The following is a 27,112-nucleotide window of genomic DNA, read 5'->3' as shown; positions in this document are numbered from 1 at the left end:
TTGTCCCTCTCCTTTCGGTGTTCACTCTGTGGACAGGTCTTTGTCCACTCACAGATGAGCAGCCTGTCTTCAGGCTGATCCATGCTGAGAGGAGATCAGTGAAAGTTAACGTTGTTTTCTTGCAGAGAATGGATCTTGCTGGGTCTGAGAGGAACAGGATTGTGCCACCAATGAAGCTGTCTCACCCTTACAACAAGCTGTGGAATATGGGTCATGATGACATGGCTATTCCTACCAAGTACTCCCAAAGCTCACCAGAAAGGCCCCTGACTGCACTTGGCAATGTACCGCCAATCACAAGGAGACCCCGGAGCAGAGACAGCATTCTGGCTTCTGCAGAAAAGGATGACTCAAATCCTGCTGCTCAAGGGAATATCACCATTCCTAGGCCACAGGGAAGAAAGACTCCTGAACTGGGGATAGTGCCACCGCCGCCAGCACCCAGGGCTTCCAAGCATCAGACTCCAACTGGGCCAACAGAAATTCTCAGTGCTCACACAGGATGTAGCCAGTTGGTTTCAGATCTTATCCCGGAGCCCTTAGGAGTTGCTAGGTTGTCCTTAGAACCTGAAGTCCAGCAGTCTGTAAATTATTCCTCTTGTTCATCTCAGCTTTTGTCCAGTGCTACCAGCACTGCAGAGATGCTCCAACCTGTCAGGGTGAAGACAGATAATACAGGTAATGAAAGTGACTACCTTCTGAATCTGCTGGATCCATTAAAAGCAGCCAGCTGGCAAAGCAGTGGCCCCCAGCAAGGTTCCTGCAGCCTGCAGAGCTCAGTCACTCCACCTTCTGGAGCTGGCTTTATATCAGTGGCAAGTGACTTTGTGCCTCCTCCAGCTGCACCATTTATCCAGTCACTCAGTTATCCTTCCCCAGCACTGCCACCTTTTTTACAGGCATCTCCTAATCCATTCACACAAACGGTGCCAGGACCTCTTTCAGTGTCTCTTGTTAGGCCCCCAAGGGGCTCTTTCACCCCCACATTAGGTCATGCTTATAGTTCTAGCTTCATAACACCTAATTCTAGTTTATATCCACCACACAGACCTCAACCAAACATTTCAACATTGTCCATGCCTAACTTGTTCAGCCAGGCTCCAGCGATGTCACCAGCTGGCTCCTTACTGCTGCAGAGCCACAGCCCTTCTCCAGCGAGCTCTCTACAGCCAGCATGTTTAAGTGGTCCTTCTAAAACCAGAACGTTGCATGTGGGCAAGTCCACTTCCAAGGTAGATACCCAACAAGCACTAGCTCTTCTGTCTAATGAACCCCCTTTGATCCCTTCCAGGCCAGCTAAGGGCTTAGAGTCAGTGTTACTGTCCTCAAAACCTGAGGAGACAAAAGATCCATTTGAGGATTTGTTAAAAAAGACCAAGCAAGATGTGTCATCCACACCAGGTAAGGTTGAACAGCTCAGAAGGCAATGGGAAACCTTTGAATAATGTTCCCAGTAGTCTTTTGATGTCCCTTTGGAATTGACAGGATGTTTTTGTTTTCTTTTTGAGCCAGCATACAACCAAGCATTTCTTTTATGGCTGCAGGACCATTGCCATGCTGCAATTCACATGACTGCTTTTTGCCCAGAATTTGTTCTGCTTGGGAGTTCCCATGTTGTTCTGATCCCTGCAACTGTTTCCTCACTTTCTGCCACTAAACACACTCATGACTCTTGCACTGATCAAAGCATGAAGGTGGTTGGTTTGGAATTGATTTGGTTTGGTTTTCCACGCATCGCTTTTCAGTCAGTACTACTGAAGCAGAATTTACTCCATGTATTTTCAGCCCTTAGTGCAGCCAGCAGCATGACACAGCTCACCATGCCAGAGTTTTCTTGCTGCCTGTCTGAATGGCGTTGAGCTCAGTTTTTCCTGTGTTGCATACATCACTATAATATTTTGCTTTCCCGTGTGGAGTGCAGCAAACAAACCCAGACTTATGGGCTGTACTGAGTTAATAATCCATTAGGTTCCAAGTTTGTCCTGTCAGGCATTCATTAGGTCATACTACTGGGTGAACTTTTGTTGCAAATTTTTCATTTCCCTTCTCCAGTGTGCTGACACTGAGAGGTAATGGGGACCTCTGGTGTAGAATTGTCACAGTTCTTTGTTACAACAAAACCACAGCACAGAGCAGTTGCTCAGGGTTTGGTCCTGCAATCCTGTTGGGAAACTGGAAACACCAGCAATTGATTTTGTTTGTTTGTGTTTTCTGTTGTGTTTTTTTTTTTACTTTTTTTTTGTTGTTGTTTGATTATTTTTTGTTATATATATCAGAAAATAGAGTCCATAAAGAGTATCCTAGTATGTGTATGTTAATATTATATATAAACATTATAGATGGCAGTATATGAATGGGATGTAACAATGTCTTGATTATTTAAAAAAAAAAAAAGAGAAAAAATGGAGTATAAAAGCCCATGAGTTCAGGCTCATGAGTTCAAGTTAAATGCCAGTGTACTGACAAGATGGCCCAAGTGCAGCGAGATGAAAGCTGCAGTGCTTGTCTGTACAGACAGAAATCAGACTCAAGTGGAGCTGAGTAAGTCACATAATGCTGGAAGGCCAATCCCTGGCAGCTGCCTGTCACTGCTGGGCTTCAGATGTGCTATAACTGCTACCTTGAAGCAGTGGGATTTCATTCTGGTCTGCAAGGCTCTCCACTCCTTCAGCCTGTCTTAAAAACCACAATCCTCGCCCTGCTTTTGATGAGAACCATTTGCTGGTATAACGAGATGCTAACTGGACCATGAAAAGGACTGTGAGGTCACAGATACAAGGATGCAATGAAAAGGTTAAAGGGTACGTTCATCCTGATTTTCTAAGACTCTTATCTATGGCAATAGTATCCTCAAGAAATTTCATCTTAATCTTAGCAACTCCTTTAAAACCTGCTGTCTTTGCAGTGATCATTTCTGTTTTACTTAAGTGGTGCTTTTTTTGGATTTGTTTTGTATTTGGGCAGTCACATTTAAAACATCACTCCATCGAGGTAATCACATCACCATTAAGCCTTTGATAAAGGAAATCATTTTGAACACGTGGGGAAATTCTTGTAAGCTTTATCAGAATTATTTCCAATGTATCTATTTTATTCATATAATCTTGGAGGTTTTCTTACTCTAGTGTATGAAAATGGCTGTCTATGCGTTTGAGTCTGTGCAATACAAAAGAGAAATACTAATATCTGAAATGCAAACAATTTGAGAAAGACCATAGTGTTGCATCAATATTTCTGTAAAGCACTGTTACTCTTACAAGCCATGCAATTGAATTTGTATTTTCTTTTTGTGCTGGAAGACAGATGGTTTTAGTACTGCATAGTAAAATATTTAAAGTCTAAGACAATAGCTCCATTTCGTTTTATACAAACATTATGTACAGATCCAGTCTGGAATTTGCGGGTTTCCTTTAGTGTGAGTTAGATGGGAGAAAAAAAAACCTTCCTCACTTGTGGTGGATCCATACAAGCACCACTATGTAGCAGATGATGTGCCATTGGAATTTTGCATCTTTTTGTGAGTTGTTTTTTTCTCCTCCCTTCTTTTTTCTTGCCACACACTGATTTTTTTCTCACCTGCAGTGAATGGTCTGTGCTGCCTGCATTTTTTCTGTTTTTTACATGTGTGTGAAACTCTCCAACAGGAGATTGACATCTGCTCCGTTTCCTCTCTGTTTCGGAGGTGGTTAAAGTCTGTCAGTAACACAGGACTGCCATTTTTCAGGGAAGGTAACACGAGAGGTTGGGTCAGTGACACTGCAGAAGGCTGTGTGCAGCAGCTTATCTTTTGTTAAACAGGAATGTGTGACGTGCTGCCTTCAAAAGAGCGTGTAAGTAAATGATGGCTGTATGTTTCCCAAATTCTGTCCATTTGCACGAGAGGATTTGTGTTAGTTTATTTGCCATTTTTTAATGTGTTTTGTGCTTTTTCTATGCGTACCCTGTAGGTTTTATGACCAAAGTGCTTTTTCCAGCACTGGCAGATTAATTGCTTTGTGTATAAACACAAAGCCTGTTAGCTGCTGCTTCTTACAACATCCAGGTTTGGAAAAACCTGTTTCACTTTGCTTGTGACTGTTGGAGGTTAACAGATGTATTTTTTTAAATCTCTGCACTGTGAAACGGTGATGACAAGAGCTGCTCTGGTCCCCCAGTGTCCTTCAGGAACTTAAGAAGTTTGTGGCAATACAGGAGATGAATTCCCACCCTGGAACTGCCTGGTTCCACCACGCTCAGCTCTGTGATAATCCTGTGCCCATGTTTTCAAATGGTGCAGCAGCTTGGCGTCATAAAACAAACGTAAGCATGTGATTCATTGTGTAGCACTGTAAAATTAATTGCTTAATAGAGTTAAACGTTTTGGCAGAGTAGGGGCTTTATGTAATCTCACCGCTCTTTTAATGGATGCATAAAACTAAAGCAAGGGCAAATGCCTACAGTTAGTTAATTTTCTGTGGAACGTTTGCTTAAGTTGCCAGAAACTGAGTGTATTTTCTCTGAAAGACTGAGAATTGTCTTCTGAGGAGCTTGCACCAAATTTTTTCACATTTTTTAATTTAAATCCATTCCCTTTTGGCCCATTGCTCTGCAGCAAGCACTGTGATTATCTGTCTCTGGTTTCAGGCTCACCTGGTTGTGCTTATTGCAGCAGTTACCTCAGTGCCAAAGCGGTCGTTACATCCCATGATGCTGATGTGTTGCTGTTACATGGAAGCAAACTGGATGTGCAGTTTAGTCGTGTCAGGTGTACCTCAGTGGCTCTGGGTGTTCCACTGCACAGGGATGCTTACAATACCAAGCAGTCAGTGCAGCCGTTTCAGTTATAGTCATTTATTTCCACATTCCAGCCTCCCTTCCAGGCGCTCCAGTTCAGGCTGCTCACTCTGAGCTCTGTCCATTAGCAGCTCTCCTGCCAGGAAAGAGCTTGCAGCTGTCCCGCAGCTGGAGCAGGGCTGCCACCAGCAGCTCCTGTGGCACAACTGCGGAGCGAAGTTCCCAAGGCTGCATGGGGTGAGCGGTGCAGGGCGCAGCTGTGCTTCTGCTCTGCCATTGCTGACAGCAGCACAGCCTGAGCCACTTGTCCTTACACAGCACATCTCTGCATCCATCCCTGTGATGCACTGGCTGAGGGCAGGCATCAGGTCAAGAGCCCAGCTGGCCCCACCTCCAACTCCTGCCTCTGGCCCCTGGCAGCTGGGAATTACAGAAGAAGTCTTCGGACTCAGGGAGGTAGGAGAGATCTGTGAAGTCTTTTTACAGAGAAAATGTTATTCTGAAGGCTTGAATGTGAACTTCCTTTGACATTTAGTCCCAGCTGTGGGCAGAATCTCTCCAGCTACATCGGGTCAGATGATGTAAAGACTGAAGTGTGGTCCTCTCTGTTTTTTTCCCTTGTGCTGGAGAGTGCTGGCCCCCATTTCTCCAGAAGAGAACTTCTGCCGCTGCAGAAATCTGTCCTGCCTTAGGCTGCTTCGTACGCCAGGGCTCTACACACAGATTTTGTGTCTTTGCTCATAGCTGTGCAGGTGAATGGCATCACTGACAGCTCAGCGCAGTGTGGAGTAGCACATACTTCAGTATAGCTTAACTGAGAATGCAACAGGTTCAGTAGCTCCCTTCTTTATTTCTACAATAGGACTTTAGTAACTGCTGTGCAGATTTGCTGTTTAGAGTTACGGTGTGTGACAGAAATAATAATAATGAGCAACTTAATTAATGCAGCACGGAAACTTGTGGCTGAGCAAACTGTTACAGACCAAAATCAGCAACCTAGAAATCAAGTAGAGATTTGCCAAGAAGTGATCACAGATCATGGTAACTAGGTCTATTTTTATACATGTTTTATTGTAAACTTATTTTGAGGGACATTCTAAATCTTTTTTTTTTTTTTTTTTTTTTTTAATTTTTTTTAAACAAATTATAAAGTTTACAATTAGAAAAGAAATCAGGATCACAACAATTAACTACAGCAAATCCAGTTTTGTGAAAAAATATATTCAAAAATTAAATATAAAAAGAGAGTTAAGTTCATTATTGAAAAAAACAAAAAGCTTTCATAATTTATTTTGCAGAAATGCTCAAGACACTGACAAAGTATTTTTACACTTATCCTAGTACTGGCTTTGGGTGCTTGAAATATAAACTTCTGCTCTATTAATCCTGTAAAGCAACTGAGCAGCAGCCTTCCTGCTGACTACCCCAAGAACAGCAGGAGATGCAGACAGATTCACTGCTTGCACCTCGCTGGCTTTTAGGTGTCCGCTGCTGGGGGACGTGCAGCTACTTACTGCCTTTCAAGATATTTCAGTAGCTCAGCAATAGTCAGTTCTTACATCACAATTTGTTTTTTCTTCTCAAATAATACAGGTTAGAGTAAAATTTGTTCATTCAGACCCTTTTGCTGCTTTCATTTTTCTACAATTCTAACACAAAAGAATGGAGCAGACCTAAAAAGTAGCAGTAATTCTCATCTCCTGGCACTGACCTGGAGGTTAATCAGGCCTGTTTGGGGAAAACCAAAAGCATATTTTAATCTTGCTGTTGCCTTATGGGACGAAGAAAAACCACACCTACCTTTGCAATTTAAGTAAAGATTATGCAGGAGGACTGTGACAGGACATGGGGCTCTGCCTCAGCCCCCTGATATGAGTGTGGGGTGCAAATCCTTTCTCCCCATGAGATAAACACACCCTTCGCTTCAGACAGGGCAGGTCTCAGACCCAGCCTGCATTTCTGTTTCCCTAGAGGAGACACGGTAAGCAGCTCTGCAGCCAGTTCTTCCCCTTCAGACCTGCTCTCCCAGAAAAGCACTGCCTGCTTCATTTGTTTATCCCTGTTGCCAAATGATGCCAGGGAAAATTGCACTCATGTTTTCTTAAGGTGTGCAGCTTAACTCTTTCCCCTGTAGCAAGCTGACTGGACAGTGTAACTGTCTCTATTCTAGAAGTATATTAGACCCTCCTAAATAGCATCTGGAAAGTACACAGAGCAAATAATTCATGTTAAAAGTAACAGCAGCATTGCCAATAAATACAGTGACAGCAAGCTCCCTGAACTGCTGTTAGGTAATTTCTGCAGTTACCAGTACTATCCTCTCCACCTCCTGCCCAAGCCACAGCTGGGGTGGGATCACTGCACGCTCTTTCAACTTTTCCTAAACATCCAAGGAAAAGTGACCTTCATATGAGATGTGAAGTCTCACATTGTAATGGTTTCCTTTGTTCTGTTTTTTCACAATTTTCCTTGTTCACCTTACATCAACAGTTTCACACACACAGAAGACCTGCTCTTAACTGGACAGACCTGATCAGTACTTTGTCTCTTCCCTTTGCTTAGAATTACAGAAGAAATTAACAACTACGGCTTGAAAAAAAATAATAATCTGAGAGCAAAAAGAGCGTAACAGGAGTGCATTTCTTCCTGTGGCAATTAGATTTGGTGTGCAGATTCACACGCTGCTTATTAATAGCATTCTGGAGATAAAAAAGCAGTCACTATTTTCTAAATATTTCTCACTGATACCTGTAGCAATCGTTGTGAAAGCCTGCTGATTTGAGACCTTATTTGGCCTGCTTTGCCGTAGTTCTTTCTGCAGGCTTTACCACATTATGCTAGGGGAAAAAAATAGCGCAGTCATCAGCTAAAACAGTAACAAGGAAGTAAAGCCACAAAATTAATATCCCTTTTTATAGCAAAAGTAGAAAATGAATGCTGAGCTACAACCCAAAAAATAGTCTTATCTTAAAGTTCAATATATTATTTATTTATTTTCCACTCTTCTGTATCAATGAGCCCCAAAACCTGGCTGTCCACAAGGGTACAGGTCTGGAAACAACTTCCTTGCCCCTCTTCACACAAGCAAGGATCATCTAATGTTCAAATGCTGAATCTCTTACTAAGGACTGTTGTGTGGTCATGCTACGTAATGTCAGCTCTTGACTCAATGCATTCTGCTCTGTGTGGATGGCAGATACTATACCTAGGAACACACGGGGAAAAAGTCCAGCAGGCTCACTTCAGTGCTGTTGTCAAGTCTGATCACAAAACTGATCAGGTTTAATGTGCATAAACATTCTAGAAAGGTAGTTCTGTAGTTCTGTAACTGGTCACTCAGTCTTAAAAAGGCACTTAACATATTCCTATGTTTTACTCTAATCTTAGGAAAAGATTTTAGTGTCTACTATAGCATAGTAGTACTTAACTCTGGTCCCATTATGGAAGGACAGCAGCAGTTCTGGGAATTATATTCCATCAGTCAGTCACCAGCATTGAATTTACAGAGGGAGCACAGGCACGTGTTTTTTTGAAATAAGTTCTTAATACTGTGGGTTGTTCCTCACCCTTAGACATTCTTACTTACCTGCGTGGTGGAGTTGATATTGACAGTTACTACAGGTATGAGCCCGTGGATGACTGCAGGACAGAGGCAGTCAGTAAGGCTGGCAGCATCACTTGGCCCTACCATCTCACTGACCTGCAGTACTGCATTCTGTTAGTAGTTCTAAAAACCCTCTCTCTGCTGTGCTACAGTCAACACTTCTCCTCCAGCAGCTCCTCCCAGATGCTTTTTCTCCCTGGGCTTCACTGTCCTTGCTCACAGACCAATTTTTTACAAAGCTTTTATGGAATGAGCTGTAATAACTTAACCAAGCTCTTTCAAGTGGTTGAATATTACCAAGTTAACAGAAGGCAGTTACCTGTGTCCTGGGAAGGAGCTTAAAGAAGAAAAGATCTGTCCTACAAAAAAAAAAAAACAAACAATACCACATTTCAAGACCTAAGACAGAAATACTGCAGCAGTTTGTTAAAGGATGACTTGTGACCCTAGTTCTTATATCAGCCTCTCTGTTGGTGGCAGCTTGATTACGTTCCACAATTCCACTCGAGCACCATCCTTTTCTTGCCGGCTTGGACTGTATCTTCCCTGAGTTGCTCGCCTCCTCTTCATGGCAATCACCGTGGCTGCACCAACTGCAAGGAGGAGGGCAGTCCCCGCAGCCCCAACTGCTCCCACAACGGAGGAGTTGCTAAGGTGTGCCCACAAAGGCTGCTGTGGTAGAAGAGGGTGTTACTGAGAGCTCCCATGGGGACAGGCTACATTTCATATCCCTCATCCCGTCCCCATAACCTCTCTCTAAGCTGCCATCACACTGACAACAGCAGTGTGTGACTGGAACTTCCCCCCTTTCACTGGCTGAGAACCACAGTCCCCTACAAATCCAAGCAATACAGAAGCAGTGTGGTGACTGCTCCCCACTCCCCCGTTCACAAAGGGGCCTAAGTTCAGTATTTGGCAACAGACACTGCAGGTATTTCCAGCATTGGTTCACAAACCTGCAAAATTCCAGCTGTACCTCTGTTGTGTGGTACCCGTGGGAATGTCTAACATTACTTCATAAACCAATGGTTTCAGTAATTTGTGACAGTTCCCTGTAACGCGATGTCCATCACAGGGCAGGAGATCACAGCTGCTGTTGCTGTTGAGAATTGCTTTTTGAGAACAGATTTGAAAACCTCATATGCCTGAACTGAATAAGCTTTGAGCACATTAAGTTGATGACCAAAACAGAACAGTATATATAAACCAGTCATAAATACCCTCTCTCCAGTTCTTCTTACAAGTATGTACAGATCTTTATCTGTAAGTTAGTGCCTAATTTAACCCTACCTTTTAAAGCAGATTTAAATATGCCATTGCTACGTGAGAAGTGTAATGGAGCCAGAGGAACTTCAAAGCTGGTGCACTTCAACAGCTTCTACTGAGGTAAAAGTATGGGACAGCCCATGGGGCAGGAAAGAAGGAAGTAAAGAGGCTCACTGTGAGCCAGTGGTGTGCAGCTGACTCAATTAAATGAAACCAACTGGAACAGCCACTGCATAGACAGACTGCCTTGTTCTTCTAAATCCAGGTCTTCATTACCATGCCTTAAAGAAACTGAGACAAGAGTGGATCTGCTGCAAGTGCTGGAAGAAGATCAAGGTCAAAGCAGACCTTGCAGGTGTGTCTCCAGGGCAGTGCCTATATTAACCGCTCTTCGGGTGGCACCTTTAGGACACTGTCCATCTCCAGCCGAGCTCCTGCCACTTCTTGCTGACTTGGGCTGTAGGTTCCCTCTGATTGGCGCCTCTTCCTTGCAGTGATAATCATGAATATGAGACCAATACTGAGCAGCAGTAAAGAGCCACAGGCTACAGGGACAGCTACTTCAATTAGTGGGGAGGGGAAGAAAGCACCTGGAGTCCCTTTCTGTAAAAGAAATTAATGGAGAAACAATGAAACTCCAGTGGTTACAATAACCTGTCCAACAGCTCAGAATGGTCAGAATAGAGAGAAAAAAAGAAAAAAGGCAGTTGATCTGTACCCTAATGGAAAAGGACAGGAAGAGGGCTTGAGGGCATCTGCACAGAGAATGCTTATGTTCATTCTTTAATCTCAGCAAAAAATATATATTTTTTTAATGGATTACTTCTGATATAAAGAAAGCTACTAACAGCTTCTGATATTTTCCTCTAATTCGTAAGTGGTGACACTCATCAGAACTATTCTCCAACTTCACCAAGCTGCCAGTTAATGTTAGGACAGTTATAAACACAGATTTACTGACAGAACAGTTAAGTCAGTCAAGCAGGAAATGTTCAGAATGACCACAACAAAGGAAAGTTTGCTACCCAACACAGTAAATCCTAGCTGACATGGGGACAGCAAAACTAAATGCAGTTTATGAGACTAATCTTGGAGCTGCACAATTGCTACAAAGAAAAGCTGTCCACTGCACACAGCTTGCTAATGAAGATAACTACTGCTGTTCTAACTGGAACAAATGGCTGTGTTAAGAGTCTGCCCAACACTTCAGACAGCATTAGATTAACTGAAACTATTCAAATAATATCACACTCCCTATTCTCTTCTTTCTATATGTTTTTTCACAGCAGGAAATGATTCAAATCAAAGTGGGAATCTTAAGGAGCCTCTTTACTGTTATAAGACTAAAATATGCAGGTGTCACCAGTGTGATCTGACTAGCAGTTCAAAAAATTAACACTATAAAGTTAAACCAGACAAACATGAATTTTTCAGTAACACTACAATTTCCATGAGTAGGGGAAAGGTATTACAAAAAGTTCAGTGATGCCTCTGATGGCAGTGTGGAGCATTCATGCAGTGGTTACACGAACAAGGACAGGTGTAGCCATCTTGATGAGCTTTAGGACATCCGAGAGCAAAAGATTTTAAATATTCTGAATACTGAATGGTGAGCTCAAAACTTTTAAGTTAGAAGGACATACTTTAATGTCCACACTATGTAAAAATACAATGAAACAGACAGCTTGCAGCAGGGAGATGTTAAATCAGTACGTGGATGGGAGATGGAGAAGATAAAAGGCTCAAGTACAGAGCAGAGAAACAGTCAAAAGAGTATCTTGGTACTGGTAGAATTAAGGTGACAGGGAACAGCAACAACAAAGAATTTTTAAATGTGGAATTTTAACATTAAAAGAAACCTTTAACAATAAACCTAAAAACAAGAAACACTTCTCTTTGTTAAAAATACTATCTGCCAAGAATCCTAGCTTGAATATTTACTGCTTTTGGATGCCAGTCTCTGCCCACACCACAGAGCAGTACACAGCAGGACTATTCCCAGACTACCTGGAAGCCCTTCTTCCATTTTCAAATGCCTGAAGTTCAAATTGATTTTAAGAATGCTGAAACTCAAGCCATGCAATTAGTTCTAGTTTTGCACAAGCATGCAGATTAGTTGCACTTTACCAACGCTGCAGGAGTTTTTAGCAGCCTACCCTACTGCCTGTTGCATGCTCCTTATTTGCTGCTGTTGGGGGGAAGGAGAAGGAGCAAGAGAATGCAGTCAAGGCCTTTGCTTCTACAACTGCCAATAACAGCACACACGCCAGTTAGCCACAGCCTGTCTGTCCTCCCTGTCCCCACCAAGGCACCATCCTTTAAGGAGGGAAAAGGCTGTTCTGCAGAAAACAGTGGGTATGATGAAAATGAACCCAAGGAATCTGCAAATGTCCGGGGAGGAAAGAGATACCTGAAGGAGTCAGTGCATGCAAACTGGAAAGGTCAGGAGTGACCTTATGGTGCATGCGTTACGTAGCCCTCAGTAACAGCAACAGCAGCAGACTCCACTTTGGTGCACAGCCCGATTCCATGCAGTATAGGTTAGTACATTCCCAGGTTACCAGACAAACTATCTGCTCATGCAACAGCTTTACAGGAAGAAAGCAAGTGAACGATGTAACAGCTTCAGCACAGGAAGGATTCCAGCCCCAACCAGCAATGCTTTGCTTGCAGAAAAAGAAAAGCATTGCAGAAACTGCCCATCCAGGCAGTAGTAGACACAGCAGATAGAAGCATGCTACTTTTTCCTCTTCTATCACATTCAGCTTGATTTTATCTGACTTTTGGAGAGAGAAGCTACTTTGTAATTAAGCTCATCCAAGACAAAATGGCAGCTTAAATTCCATTCTCCAAGAAACTGTGGGAGGGAGAACAAGGTGGTGAATAGAAGAGGGCAGAGTGAAAAAAATAAGGACACTGCCTTACTGTTTGGTGCATTACACATCTCTGTCACACTCTGAACTCAGCTGGATCAACCATTCCTGGTTTTCCTGCAATTTTATACTGTCCAATAGCTTCCTACTTAATGTAAATGGGGAAGTTTTTATTCACTGTCAACTTGTCCTCCATATTCTTGCTGCTTCTTACTGCCTGGTTTACACTACTGAAGGTGAAAACAGCCTTAGCACTCAACAAGCATTACATTTGCTGCTGGTCATTTCCAGCTTTGGATCAAGTTTTTCTTCACTGTTCTTATTTGAAAAGAATATAACTAGAATATCTAATTTTCTTTTTGTACCACCACTACACACATTTCAAGTTTCTCTGGTGCCAAGCATGCTTACCAGTGTGCTTTAGCCAAGATACACACAACACACAGGCAGTTTCACTGATACCCTGGTACCCAAGGATTCTACTAAGCCGACTGCTCATGCTTCTCATAATTCAAAGTTTGGAAGAACAGAGAGGAGCTTCCAAAAGCAAAAGGAAGGAAGTGCTTACGTTAATGTCACAGCGCTCTCCAGCGTAGCTGGCACTGCACAAGCACTTGAATTTGTTCTCAGAGTCTTGACAGGTACCTCCATTCTGGCAAGGGTTTGGATCACATTCGTTTATATTAATTTGACAACTGGAAAGGAAAAGCTATTAGAGTGAAATGAAATTTCTCACATTGTTGTGTCACAGAACACAAGATCAAAAACCTACAAAAACCTCATTTATCTGAAAACTATGTTACCTCTTTTTAAAGTGCTTTCTCCAGGGTCCAGCAACGTGGAGGTTTTACACATACTAATCCTCTACTTGTCATTTCTGTACGACTGAAGCCAGTTATGACTCTCCAGCACAGTCAGTTAATCGTTACAAGGCAAAAAAATACTTAGAGGTGGTGCATGCTGTGAAAATTGATACTATTAACAGTATAATATCAAGCCCACCTATTCTAAAAATAAATGGTGTAGTTTGGAGGAGTTGTTTGAATGGCAAAAGGATATACAAGAGGATGAAGCATTTGAACCCGTTCAGCTATCCCATGGATGTAAAAATCAGAGCACAAGCTCCTTTGCAGGCATCAGAAAAATAACACTTACTTCCTTCCAGTGAAACCTGGCTTGCAAGTGCAGTTGGCTCCCCAGGTCTCAGTGATGCACTTGCCACCATTCAGACAGGTGAAGTTCTTACCACACTGTGCAGGTGGGAACGGCCATCTGGGAAAAGCAGAAGATTGCCTTTAAAGCCATCAGTTGTGAGGAAGGTAAAAGCATACTCAGATACAGTGGAGTCTGAGCTGGCAAGGGTCATAAGCACAGTCACTGGTTTTTCCAGGAAGGGCTTTGACACAAGATGAGAAGGGACAAGTCTCAGAAATTTTCTATAGTAACCAAATATTACTTTTAAGCATCCCCCAAAAAGGAGTTTGTATATGAATGTGGTGAATTCGTGTGAATGAATTGTATGAATATGTGGTAGCAGTGTCATCAGTATGGGACTCTCTTCACAGCTGTCTATTTTCGCTGAAGAAAATAGAAGTAGTGACAGGATATTGTTGGAATACCAAACTGCACCACAGCTAGGTCAAAAAAGAAAAGTGCAAGCACTAGATAATTATCTGCAGCAGAAATTGAGTAAACTACAGGAAATTCAACCTGGGTGGATCTGAGAAATGAAGTTCAACCATTTGAATATTTATCTCAATATTTGGTTTAAATAGCACAAGTAGATGGAAGTCTAAATAATTCGTTTTGTAATAAAATATGCTGGAATTTTTCCAAACCAACACAAATGCTATAAATATAAACCTTGTTGAAAAAAATCCCCAAGTGCCCCAAAGGAAAAATCCTACTTATATGGGGGCTTCTCTACCCTAGTTCAAACCAGGCAAGATACCCACTCGCAGCGAGGTCCTGAATACTGCGCTGGGCACTTGCAGGAGTAGCCATAAACCCCATCAACACAGGTAGCTCCATTTTGGCACTGGTGCCGCACACAGTCATCCACATTGATGTCACACTTCTTTCCAATGTATCCCCGGAAGCATTCACACTCAAAATCTGCTAGTCTATCAGTGCAGTTCCCATGAACACACGGGCTTGACTGGCAGTCATCAATATTGGACTCGCAGAGCAGCCCCTCCCAGCCAGCACTGCAGGCACAGCTGAAGGAGTTGAACAAGTCCTTGCAGATGCCAGCATTGCTGCAAGGCCTAGAAGCACAAACATCAGCCCCCGTGCAGCCTAACTGGACAGTTCTTCTGCTGGACTGCTGGAACTGTTCTGGCTGGGGATATGAGAGATTGGAGGTGAATGGCAGGTAGATCCCTCCTATCTTCACTTGTCCTAGGCAGCCTGTGAAGTTTTCAGCTAGAACAATCAGTGCATTGTTCTTTAAGAAGTCCAGGTTCCCAGCATTTCCCTGCAAAGTCATATTAGCAGACCCATCCAAATGAGCCACCCATCTGGAAGACAGTGCAGAAGGCTCCTCCATTGACACAGAGATTGTGTGCCAGGCGCCATCCGTGACAGCATTCTGACTCAGGAAGCTGACACCTTCAATATTATTCCCGCTCCTGATGTCAACAAGCAAAGAGGAGTTCTTAATAGCTATCTGGAGGGAGTCCACTTCTTCCATAGCCCGAAGCAAAACAGCATCTTCGTCCCTGGTTCTGAAATCCATGAGGAGGCTGCCCAGAGTTCTAGTCACAGACGCATTGGTGGTAAATTCAATGGCAGCAGAGCTATTAAATGTTGCATTAGCCAAACCTACAAATAAAGGAATAGTGCATTGGGGGTTTGAAAGACTCATGTAAGAATCATGTAAGCTTAGTGTGAGCAGGATTAGAAGCTCAGCGGCTAGCATCATTAAAGCTCTTCCTGTTTACAGTTACATTTCTATTAATAATACCTAGCTCTTATCTGGCAATTTTTACTCATTAATTTCACAGCACTGCACACAAATAAAACTATCACCTTTTTCTTACAGAAAAACTAGGATGCAAGTCAGGAAAGCAACACATACAAAGCTGCTGAAAATAGGCCAACATCCTGAGTTCCTGGACACTTTGTAGCCACTAAGAACATTCTCTGCAAAGCAAGGAATCATAAACTAACAAGTTTTCTTCATTCTCTTTGGTTTTGTCTTAGTTGAAAACACATTAATTGTCTTAGTGAAATAACGTGAGACTCTTGGAATGGATGAACAGTAGAGAAAAAAGATAGCCCTTGCACTGCGATGTTGATAAGGCAGGCTGTCACTCTCAAACAGAGGGCAGGCTCCTCCCTGATCAAACCTCAGTAACAGAGGAAAACATGTTTGAGTGCCACCTTCACTCTATCACATGCTGGTGGCAAATCCATAAAGTACATGCTGCTTGTAACAGTACATACTTGGCCACCATTCTTAGCTTGCTAATTGCAGCACGTGTTTATATTTATCACAACAGTGAGAACTAGTAATACTGGTTGGAGACCCTGAAGACTTTACCAACACATAAGCAGGATAACAGTACTCACACACATATCCTGCTGGGACATCTATACAGGTAGTAGCTTCAGGACATGGGTCACTTTCACACCAGACTCTCTCTTCACAAAACTTCCCAGTGAAATTTGCTGGGCAGCTGCAATGGAAGTCATTCCAAGTGACAATGCATGTGCCACCATTCTGACAAGGTTCAGACTGTAAGGCAAAATAGCACAATTTAGGAGCAGTATAATTCATGGTTAGATCTAAGAGAACCTGCTGGAAGGAAATGTGACAGTTGGTGTTTAAATTGAGAAAGAGTAATTAAAATAGTGAATCGACAGCAGCAAAGGAAGTACAAGAGACTTTATGCAGGCAAGTCCTGAGACCCCCGCCCCTCCCTACATACAGAGCTGGTGGACAAAATCTCTCCAGGTAGAACTCCATCAGTTTAGAAAAGAACAGCTGGCAGCACATCTGCAAGGACACTGTACTGCAGAGAGCATCTCATCCACACAGCTACTGGTCTGCAGCATGCTGACCTTCAAGCTGCAGCAAACTCTACATATTCGGATGCATACATGTACAGTGGCTATGGTTTGGACACCAGCCTAAAGCTTTCTGTGAAAAATGCAGTTATTCTGAGCATATCACTCCAACCAGTACAATGTTACTGATGACGGGGAGAAGGAAATGTCCTTCTTTGCTATTATTTTTGTTGCTATGGCCTCTGATATTAATCATCTCCAGTCTGCTATGCTTCAGGTGGGCTTTTTGGTTCTTTTTGTGTTCGTGTGTATTCAAATCAAAGCAAACAGCTGCCAAAATTGGTAACATAACAGGGCAGGAGTTTTTCCCACAGTTTAATTCTAGAGACGTCTGTAGCTCTCAGATTTGAAAAGTTATATGAAAAAAAAAAGGGCAAAGAGAGATAAGAATTACATCACAGGAGTGAGGCCTAAGAGTGCAGGCATCCTGTTCTGTTTCCCTGGTACCAGCAACAGTCAAACTGTTCTGCAGTCACACACCTATAATAAACAACTGCATGCAAAGAGAAACAAGACCTCCTACCTTGCAGGTGTTATCAGAGATGCATCCATTCACCAAATTAATATTTTGAGTCCTATTAAATTCATCCGGCAGACTGTAGTTCTCAACCTGAAAAAACTCTATTTCGTGGCCGTTCAGTTGGATGTCTTGCAAGCAGCCTTTAAAATAACCTCCCCACAGGCCAGTGCTGTCTGGGTCAGGACGTCCACCAATATACACTTCATAGCCAGTTAAAAGAGGCCTTCCTACCAGTTGTCCCAGTTCCACATACATGTCTGGTTGGTGAGCACCAACAATTCCTCCTTGGAAAGACAGAGCTACCAAATGTCTTCTCCCATCAACTAAACTTTCTGGAAATGTCACAGTATCTGTAGATAACATCTCAATCTTTAGCTTGCCGTTCTTCAAGTATATAGTGAGGCAGGGGTCTGTTTCATTGCTGATTTGCAATACTAAACCGTTTGGTTTCAGACTACGAATGAAAAAGGAGATGTTGAAGTCTGCACCAAGGCTATCAGAAAGGATGAAAGAGGAAAAGCTAGTAGAATTCTCGAAGCCAAATGTTACTGCTGGGTGTTCTGGAAGAGAAATGAAATGTACATCAGCTCTCTGACAAGGCAACAGCAGAGCAACTATATATAAAAAAAAAAAGGACAATATAAAACTTATGGGAATAAAAAAGGCAAATAAGTATAATTTTAGCTCAGAAATGCCAACTTTAACACTTTCTATTTTGTTTACAAAGCAATACATTCCCATTCACTGAGCTCAAGCTTAGCTTCTTACAGTCAAACAACTTCCCTACTCTCCTGCAGTTACTCAGATCTGATACAGAGTCAGAGCCTCTGGTTCAACAAGGAGTAACATCTGCACCACAAATCTGGTTATCATTTCTGCAGGAGTGAGTGACAGGGAATCAATAAGAGTTTTCTTTATAGAGAGTTTTGCTTTATTCTTCCCTCTGGTCAAATAGAAAATATTTCTTCTAGAGGTACTGAATGTAGTATCCTTGAAGCATTGACAAAGGAGTTGGCAGATGTAAATCACATAGCACTTACCATATGAGCAAGCAGGGCCTCCATATGGCCTCAAACAGTCACACCTGAACGTTGTCCAAAGGTCCACACACAGCCCGCCATGAAAGCAGGGCTTGGAGAGGCACCACTCAGTGCGGTCACAACCCTGCGTCACAGGGGAAACGCCGCTCACAGGGAGAGCCACCGGGAGCACGGCTTCAGCATCCACCTGCAAGTCTTCCAGGCAGCCAACAAAGCCCTGCTGACTCTGCGTGTTGTTGGCCAGTGGATCCTCAGCACCTCCAACATACATGCTCAGGAAGGCGTGTGGGATCGGAGTAGCGTTGTCTGGGACAAGAGAGCTCTGCACGCAGATACCTGCATCACAGGAGTCGTGCCAGAGTTTGAGCTGCACAGTGTTCTGCAGAACAACTTCAACTTTATGCCAGTGGCCATCATCAACTCTCAGCCCCTCCAGCTGCAGCAGGTACTCATCCTGCCTCTTCAGTTGAGCATGCAGAATGCCATCAAAGAGCTCCAGGAACAAGTATTCAGCTTCACGGCCTCGGTAAAAAAGGATGGCGCTGGGCAAGGTGGTTCGGAACCGGAGGGACACACTGGCAAGCTGCTCTCCTGCTACCTCCCTCCTGCTCTGATTGTTCACGGGCAGCTCAATGAGGAGATACCCTCTGGAAGCAAAGGAAAATGTTGTTGGTGTTGAGCATGTGGCATCATAGAAACCAGGCTGGCACTGGCACAGGTGGCCGTGGCTCTCAGCTTGGTAAGTCGGGATACACAAGGCCTCATTTTGGCAGTCATGTGTCTGGCACCCAGTGAGCTTGACAGAGCAGTTCTTCCCTCCCCAGACAATGCCATCCTGGCTAGGGGCACAGTGGCAGGTATAGTCAGCAATGCCATCCTCACAGATAGCTCCATTCTTGCAGGGACCCTCCTCACACTCATTGATGTTAACAGCACATTCCACACCTGCGAAAGAGATTTAGAAATGGGATCTCATTGCAGGGGATTGCAATTCCCTTCCCCAGAGCCAGCCTGTGAGGCACAGTGACCTCCCCAGCACTGCTGCTCTCTAAGCCATTCTCTTCAGGAACGCACAGGAAGCCCAAGAGCTGCCAGCAAGAAGCGCTGCGCTCACGACAGAGTGGCCTACTACTAACATAAGAGCAACAAAAGATAATTCTGTGCAGTCTGTCCAGATGCTGCAAAGAGTGCTGTTTGTAGAGCTTCAGCCAGCCAGACTGTGTCATCCAGCAGACTCCCCTGTCTTCTCCCAGGCAATCTCAGACAACACAGCTAATAAGCATGCAGGGAGAGCAAGCAGAGGATATTAAAGGGACAAGACAGTCCAGACAGGGATTTTATGCATCTTCCATACATAGATTTGGTGCATTTAAACTCAAGTCTATACATCTGACTGGAGCACCACTGTTGGGGCATCTAACTAGATCACCAGCCAGGAAGTTATTGGAAAGCCACAGTTAAGAAAATTAAAATTCCATAGTTTGGAAAACAATACCAGACAATCCCCTTGTTGTAAAACATTCACAAAACCCAGTTTATTACAAAACAAGAAGCAATACATGCTCCATAGGTATTTTATCATACTTGCACCAAGGTGATTTAAGTTCTTTCCAGTCCTGCAGAAGTGAACTGGGTGAAGAGTACCGTGTGGCAGCTAGTGTATCTGCTCGAGGCACACGCATCCCAGCAGGGCTCAATGAAATTACAGACCATTACACTCAAATGTAGTTAATGAAAATCAGCTGTCATTTTCCTGAGCATCTTCAGACTGACATTAGAGCCCTCCTGAACCAGTTCACTGTTTATCTAGCCCATAACATTGGTTTTCACTAATCTTCAGAGACAGTCGCACAGATAAGCCAAGCATGGATTATCCTGATCTAATAGCATTACAGGCAGAATCTACCTAGCAAGCACAACGAGGACAGCAGAAAGAAAAAGAAGGAATTCACACACAAAGGAGGGGAATCAAAACACAAAAGATATTTGTAAAGAAAAGCCACTAGACAGAATAGGCATGTCAAAGAGATTAGAGAGTTGCCTGAGGGAAAAAGGGATGAGGGGAGATGGTGCGTTAGGAGTACTGGAACTGGACTTGATGGCATGATAAAAAAAAAAATTAACAAAGATATGAAGCTTCTTGAATTCATGTGCTGATGTTGTGAACTGCCTCACATTCCAGCAATGCCTCTCAGCCAGTCTTGCACAAACATCTGGTACTGCTGTCTAACCAAGTTACTTTACTCTTTTGAGACCAAGCATTTACCTGCTGTTGACGGTGCTATCTGCAGATATGTGAAGACTCAACACCATCTTCTAGTTCCAATATAAGACCATAACACATATGTGCTCTTAGAAGCGCTGAAACAGAATCAGGAGGTTCTGGTAATTCTGCTCTTTTCAGCTGTGCTAGGGCTGCTCTGCCAGCAACATTATCTCAGATCCCTCTAGGATACAGCTATACTTTTCTTATATTAAAGGAGAACTGTTCTGTGTAGTGCCTCTAGAAAAGCACTGAATTTGGCCAGTAATGTCTGCCTTGAAGAAAAGCCCAGCTGATGGACAGATTCAGAATTGCTAATACTACCTCAGCCCATCCTTCTTCCTCCAGCAATTACTGCTCAGCACACAGACCTGGGGCATGATTGTAAGTTAAGGAAATGGGAGAAGCAAGGGCAGAAATGAGATTTTGAGACAAAGCTCTGATCACTTGAAAGAAAAGTGCTGGAATAAATAAAGCATAATAGGTATCTGCAGGCCTGGAGAACCCTAGTGTGGGAGAAGATGGGAAGGGAAGAATTAAGAAAACACTGGAGTGGGTTTTCTGACTATCAGTGGATTGAAGGGCTTTCAGAACAGAAAGGGGCAGGTTTACAGTAGGAGTTCAGGGGAGAGGCCACTGAATGGAAAGATATGTAGGGTCAGCATAGTCGCAACTGTTTGAGATGCCATCCCTTTTGACATCAGAGCAGTCACATTTATTTACTAGGGCAACAAGGAGAAAATAGCATTGTTCCGAATAACAAATGGAGACAGGTCATGAATTTGTTTCTAAGATGTCTGGCTGGGCCAGCACCAAACAAGAGCCCCATTTCCCTATCTTTCTCTCCCTCCTAGCCTGCACACATCCCCTCTGGCCAGCACTCTCCCTAGGAGCAGCAGGAACACCTGCCTGTGCTGCTGTTTCCCAGCTCCAGCTGACACCTGTGGGTGAGTGCTTCACACCAGGTGGCAAATTAGTCCCTGTGGTGAGTGCACAACCCCAGGCTGGTGGCTAATTAAACACCAAGCTTTCCCATGGGACACAGCTGGTGTGATTTCTATATCATTTATTTAAAATGGGTGAAAAAGAATGAGCTGGCAACTTCAAGTCTTTATATGCTGCTGTCTAACCTCACAAGCAAACACTCAGCAGCAGGAGCAGGCAGTTCTTCCTAGAGGAATTAAAAACAAGCTTTCTATTGCCCTCATTGTTTCGGCCAGCAAACAACCAGCCTTCACATGGCTAAGGCAGAAAGAAAAGATCTCTAAAAGAACAAGAGGTATCCTTGCCCTCCTAGAAGCCAGTGCAGTATCAGATTTGAGTCTGAAGCAGTTTTTAGAACTGGTAACTGTGCCAGAGTTGTAAAAATCTTTTTTCAGCCAGTGTGACCCTTTGCTTAGCAGTTAGCCCTGTTCTACATCACTGCTCCTTATACAGCTTGCAATAATCACACCCTTCATCAAGCAGCTGGCCTCCCTCTCTCCTTCTTCATTATCACCAATGATTTTTGTCAACTATGAACATCTTCCATTTGCCAAATTCTTACTTACGCCAAAATAAAATAGGAGATTTCTATTGAATACTGCTTCCCAGATGCTAATTTTAGCTCAGCAGAGAAGTATGTTATTTGGGGTTTGGCTGCAGATAACAGAGTGTAAACAAAGCTAGAGATTTCAGGAAAGTAAAAAAGTTTGTCTTCAAAAAAATAAGATTTTTCATTTCGGCCACTGCAGTCCCCAGAAGTGCAGATCGTTTCATGATATCCACTGTTCTATAATTTAAAAGAATCTAAAAACTAATTTGCTTCTCTAAGGAAAGCCTAGGCATCCTTTTCTAGGTATCCATTTAAAAGTAGTAACTCTTACGGAGTCTCCTCTGCACCCTCTAGATTTCTAAGCTCAAACATTTACTTCTGTTCTTACTGTTGGCAACATTGTTTGAATAATCAACATGATTCATTACATTATCAGATTTTAAAATGTGTACTGAGTTTCTCATATAGTTAAAGACTAAGAAAGGCAAATCAATAGAATTATCTAAAAAAAAAAATAATTAAAGTATTATTTAAAAGGCTGCTATCTGAGGACAGTTATTTTCAAACATTCCCTTCTAATCCAAGCCTCTCTGTGATTCCAGATACTTCAGCAGTGTCCAGTGCACAGTCCCAGTAACACAGCGTCAGGAACATACAGTTAGAAGTTGCTAAGCTGTAACAGTCTGTATCATTTTCAAATAGAAATTCACTAAATTCTGAAGTATTACTGATGTGGTAAGGACAGTCTTGTTTCATAGCTGCATTATGCAAATCCATACATTCAGCTTCTCTGAATGAAACCAATGATTTCTAGCTGCTATTAATAAGCAAAGATGCATTGTATTATAAGAAAACATATATTAAAAGAAAAAACATATATAAAGAAAAAGATTCTAATCTAGCTGTCACATGCCAAAAAACCTTGAAGGATGAGATCTATTCATGCTCTCTTTTCTTGAAACATGCCAGTTCAGTGGGGCTTCCCAGCCAACGCAGGTCGTCCTTTCCCCTTAAGACAGCTGAATTCCTAGCAACCTTTCCCTGGTGCATCCTAATTAGGATTTGTATTATTACCAAAAGAAAAATGGGGGGGAGGAAGGGAGGCGAAGGGAGAGATGGGGGGAGAGAGAGAGAGAGAGAATTAGCAGCAACAAACAGACCCGGCCACAATTATATTTGCACAATTACTGCCATTTCCATGGCAACACACTGCTTTGACCTCTCTCCCACCGTGCACTACTCCTCAAGGAGATGTGGGGGAGGAGACGCAGAAGTGCACAGGCCAGCTAAGGGTTTGTCCCCTGAGCTAAAAAAATTTACTTCTTGATAAAGGAGTTTCAAATCATTAAAGCAAAAAGAAAAATAGCAAAAAGATGCCATCAAAAGAAATCTAATGCTTCACAGAACTAACAGGAGACACTGACATGCTTACAAAGTACACCTGTGTACAGAAGGACCTGCGCCTCAGAGCAACACCCCAGGTTGGATTTCTGCGGACAGCTTTCAGAGCAAGGCAGAACTGCAGCAAAGATGCACACGGAGTGCACTGACTGCTCCACGTTTATCTGGAGGCAACTAGGAAATTCCTGGCCCTGAAGTTTCCAAAACAAAACTTTAGGTCTCTTCAAAATAAAAACATTCTTCCTTTCTAGTGAATTCTCTTCCTTCTTATGCCTCCAGCTACCATTAATCGCACAGCCAGCTCCCTGCCCTGAGCAGGCACGCAAACATTCAGGACACATTGCAATTACTGTATAGATCTCATTACCTGCTAGCAGAAAAATTCCCTTCAGGATCACGCCAATCAGCACAGATTTCATGGCCGACTCCTTGTGGACATTTGTGACAGTAAAGGAAAAAAAGTGGGGGTGAGTGGGGGTGGGGAAGGGCAGAAAGGCTGAAATGAACTGGCAGAATGTGTGTAAGCGCTCCCTGACGCCAGTCAGACAAAAAGGGATTGGAGATGGAACTAACCAATATAGCAGAGACCTGCGCTGCAGTGAGATCTAATCCAGCCCTGCTCTAAACCTCCCCAGCTGGCCTCTGTCAGTGCTGACACGAAGAATGCGTACTTGCAGTGCTCTCCCCCAGTGCATTACAGTAATACCCTGCGGTATCCACAGCATTAACTCCAGCAGCAGAAAGTCAAGAGACAGCCTCTCGCCCTTGCCACCTCCCAGGTGAACGTGCCACGTTCCATGAAATAAGAACAAAATGCGGATTCTTCCCTATTTTGTTGTAAAAAAATTTTGTTGTAAAAAACAGGCTAAGACAAAAAACCATATTTCCACCACCGAAGCATATGAATAAGGAGAGTTCCAAATGCAGAGCACAGCCCCAGCCCTGCTGTACATTCAGCACTGTGACCAGCACTTCACACAGTCTCCTTCCTCCATCTGCCCCACTCCGTGCATTTGTGTGCACAAGCATTTCCCCTGTGCAGCATTCACAAAGAAAGTTCTCAATTTTTAACTACCACAACCCATTTATGTGATCTAACTGAATGGAAGGAAACAGCCTGCTCTGTGCTGGCTGCACCAGTTCAACCATGGGACTGCAGAATCAAAGTTCCCTTTCTCCATTAGCAATCTTACAAAATTAGCTATTGCAATTTCACTTCTCTCTGATGATCTGGTTTCAGAAAAAGTGTGGCTACTTCCAAATGGTAATGTTTCTGGAGGAAGGCTTGTACTTCCATGGTGTGAGGAAGCCTGACAAGCTTACCCAGCAAACAAAAACTCTCCGAAATAAGAGTATGGGAGCTGCATTAGCAGTATGACTTCAAGATATTTAAAGCAAGCACTCCAAGAACTCTTGCAGTTTGTTTACTTTCATCTGAGCTAATTCAGTCCAAACACACCAGTCAACATACCACGTACCAGGGACATGGTGAGTATCTGTTTGAAATCAAAACTTCCAGATAGTCACATCTGGGTTGTGTAGGCATAGTCCTATCCTCACACAGATTTTCAGTGCTATCTATAGCAGCTAGGGTGACCATGCTGTTCCTGTTCAAATGCAGACAAGCGGTTTGTGTTCATTCAACTGCCTACTGCAACAATATAACAACTGTGAAGACTGGAGAACATTGGTTCCTTTCAGGGAGATCTAATTTTTATTTACATACACATGTATTTACACACATGTACAGAGTCTCTGTATGCTTCTGATTAGAAATACAGATATTGAATTCAAAGCATGTAGCATAAATCAGCACAGATCCTGATCCTCTACACCTTTCCAAATTCATTAATGTTGTTAGAAACTGCAGTTGCTTCTTTTCCCAGGATCAATTTAAGGATACATTTAGAGTGTCTAGTGTTCTCAGAGACAGACAACGATGGTGGGAAAATACAGTCGTGCAAATTCTAGGTAGTACACGTATGTTTGAGATAAAATACTTCTAAAAGCTATCTTCCAAACCAGCTTATGATACTCTTTGAAGGATTCTAAAGAAACAGAAAATGATCAGACGATTCACTTTCTAGAGGTTTTAATTCCCCATTCTTACATGCTGGCAACCGTGCAAGTTACAAGATTTGGTCATGATTTGCTCCCAGTCGTTTGTAAAGCTTCTTGAGGGAGGTCAGGATAAAAAAACAACACTGAATATGTCAGAAGCTTCACAACCGAAAAAATGGCAGAAAACTTTAAGCAGAAATATGAGTAGGAGTGCTCAAGTCATTCAAAACTTTTCAAAGGACAAATTAGTCAAATTCCACTTGCATTACATACTTGCAGGTTAAAAGTCAGTTCTCATTCCAAACAGAGGCACCAGTCTTTTTTTTTTTTTTTTTTTTAAATGTCCTGGCCTAACCCATGGATCACTGTATACAAGATGAATTGAAATCATTCCTATGAATAAATAATTCATTTTGGCTTTTTTACTAAGGATTGACTTTTCCTAATATGCTTTTTCTCTTGACCACAGTTGACATAATTCCAAGACTACACAAGACTCATTCTCCTCCTTACCTCATTTAGTATCCATGCAATTTACACTTCTTATATCCTCTCAGGTCACATCCTCTGCTAACGAACAAACTAGTGCACTGGACTGACTCTCAGGACCTATTATGTAGTTCTCCTTGAAAAAAGGCACTGCTTTTCTGACTACTACTTTCAAGGGAAGAGCGGCTCACCTCCCTGCAACCCTACAGCCTGAGACAGCACAGAGGCAGTTAATTTGCAAAGAACGAATTTCTCCTTACTCACATTGTTATCCCAGCACCCCCCTAAATTCCTCAGACTGAAGAAAAAAAAATACTGAAAGAACCCCCTGCCGCCCCAAGAAAGCATTCTTCAGAGTAGCAAGTTCACTTTAATCAGCGGAGGCAGCTTAAACCCAAGTTCATGGTAGATCTAAGCTGCCACAGAAATGTGTTTTGAGCAGAAACATTATGGGAAGCTTCACAAAGTTGTTCTGTGATCCTAATATGAAGTAATAAGCTGTTTACCCAGCATGACTGTACTGGGATTAATTGACAAAGGAGGGGAGATTAATTGCTGTTATTTCCCTGTCAGCTTCACTCCTCCACATGCACTCACTGATCTCAGAGACTGCTCACAGCCTTTCACTGTGTTAATGTGTCAGAACTACCTCAGATGAAACAAAGTCCTTTACCGAAAGCAATATCCAGAAGAGCAACTTGCTTCTAATCCCCTTCAAGTACTAATGAACCCAGATTTGATGCAACAGAATGAACTCTAGCACTCTGCCCATCACCCTGTGTTCCTGTCAGCTTTTCCACCCATAAGCACACTAAGAACTGGAAAGGATTAAACAGATCTGCAGTGTGGCAGAGCAAAATGAAATTCTGAACTCTGTGAGGGGTGCAGAGGCAATGAAGGAGGAAAAGAGAATAGGGCATGCATGTGAGTGGGAATTATGAGACGCAGGATAAACCTTAAACCATCTCTTTAGACAATATCTTCGTTCATGAGTGCAGCACTGTAACTAATGAAAAAGTGCCATTAAAAAAAATTCAATAAGAGCCTATTTTCAAAGGCCACAGCTACAAAAGCAATTTTTTCTTTACCTAGCCTAAATTAGGAATCCAAAGCAAACTAGCTACACCTAGTTAACACAGAACGTGTTAACTAGGAGTCGACTTGAGATTCTGGGTGTGAAAGTACCAGTGATAATGAGCCTTCCCAGGAAAAAGTTG

The 27,112-nt window shown here is 42.9% G+C and overlaps 2 protein-coding genes across 18 annotated transcripts in view; one reads left to right on the top strand and one right to left on the bottom strand.

The window, feature by feature from the left end:
* The window catches only part of DENND1A (DENN domain containing 1A), a 170,900-nt gene extending 168,925 nt beyond the window's left edge, over positions 1-1,975 (top strand). For all 12 annotated transcript variants that reach the window (XM_052668120.1, XM_052668130.1, XM_052668122.1 and 9 more), the window contains one exon: positions 126-1,975. In XM_052668120.1, the coding sequence (XP_052524080.1) occupies positions 126-1,445 (1,320 nt within the window). In that variant the 3' untranslated portion in view covers positions 1,446-1,975. The remainder of the gene's footprint in view (positions 1-125) is intronic.
* A 3,848-nt stretch (positions 1,976-5,823) lies between these two features.
* The window catches only part of CRB2 (crumbs cell polarity complex component 2), a 64,577-nt gene continuing 43,288 nt past the window's right edge, over positions 5,824-27,112 (bottom strand). For 4 of the 6 annotated variants that reach the window (XM_052668117.1, XM_052668115.1, XM_052668116.1 and 1 more), the window contains 7 exons: positions 18,148-19,092; positions 17,111-17,667; positions 16,090-16,255; positions 14,472-15,339; positions 13,672-13,788; positions 13,085-13,211; positions 8,932-10,246 (listed from right to left, as the gene is read on the bottom strand). In XM_052668117.1, coding sequence (XP_052524077.1) covers positions 10,019-10,246; positions 13,085-13,211; positions 13,672-13,788; positions 14,472-15,339; positions 16,090-16,255; positions 17,111-17,667; positions 18,148-19,092 — 3,008 coding nt within the window. In that variant the 3' untranslated portion in view covers positions 8,932-10,018. Of the gene's footprint in view, positions 10,247-13,084; positions 13,212-13,671; positions 13,789-14,471; positions 15,340-16,089; positions 16,256-17,110; positions 17,668-18,147; positions 19,093-27,112 lie in introns of all 6 variants that reach the window. The other 2 variants (XR_008202684.1, XM_052668113.1) reach the window with 2 other exon arrangements.

The sequence above is a fragment of the Tympanuchus pallidicinctus genome, unplaced genomic scaffold (assembly GCF_026119805.1).
Source record: "Tympanuchus pallidicinctus isolate F22 unplaced genomic scaffold, pur_lepc_1.0 scaffold8, whole genome shotgun sequence".
NCBI classification, from domain to species: domain Eukaryota; kingdom Metazoa; phylum Chordata; class Aves; order Galliformes; family Phasianidae; genus Tympanuchus; species Tympanuchus pallidicinctus.
Note: the sequence above shows the minus strand (reverse complement) of the source record. Positions and strands in the feature narration are given on the sequence as shown.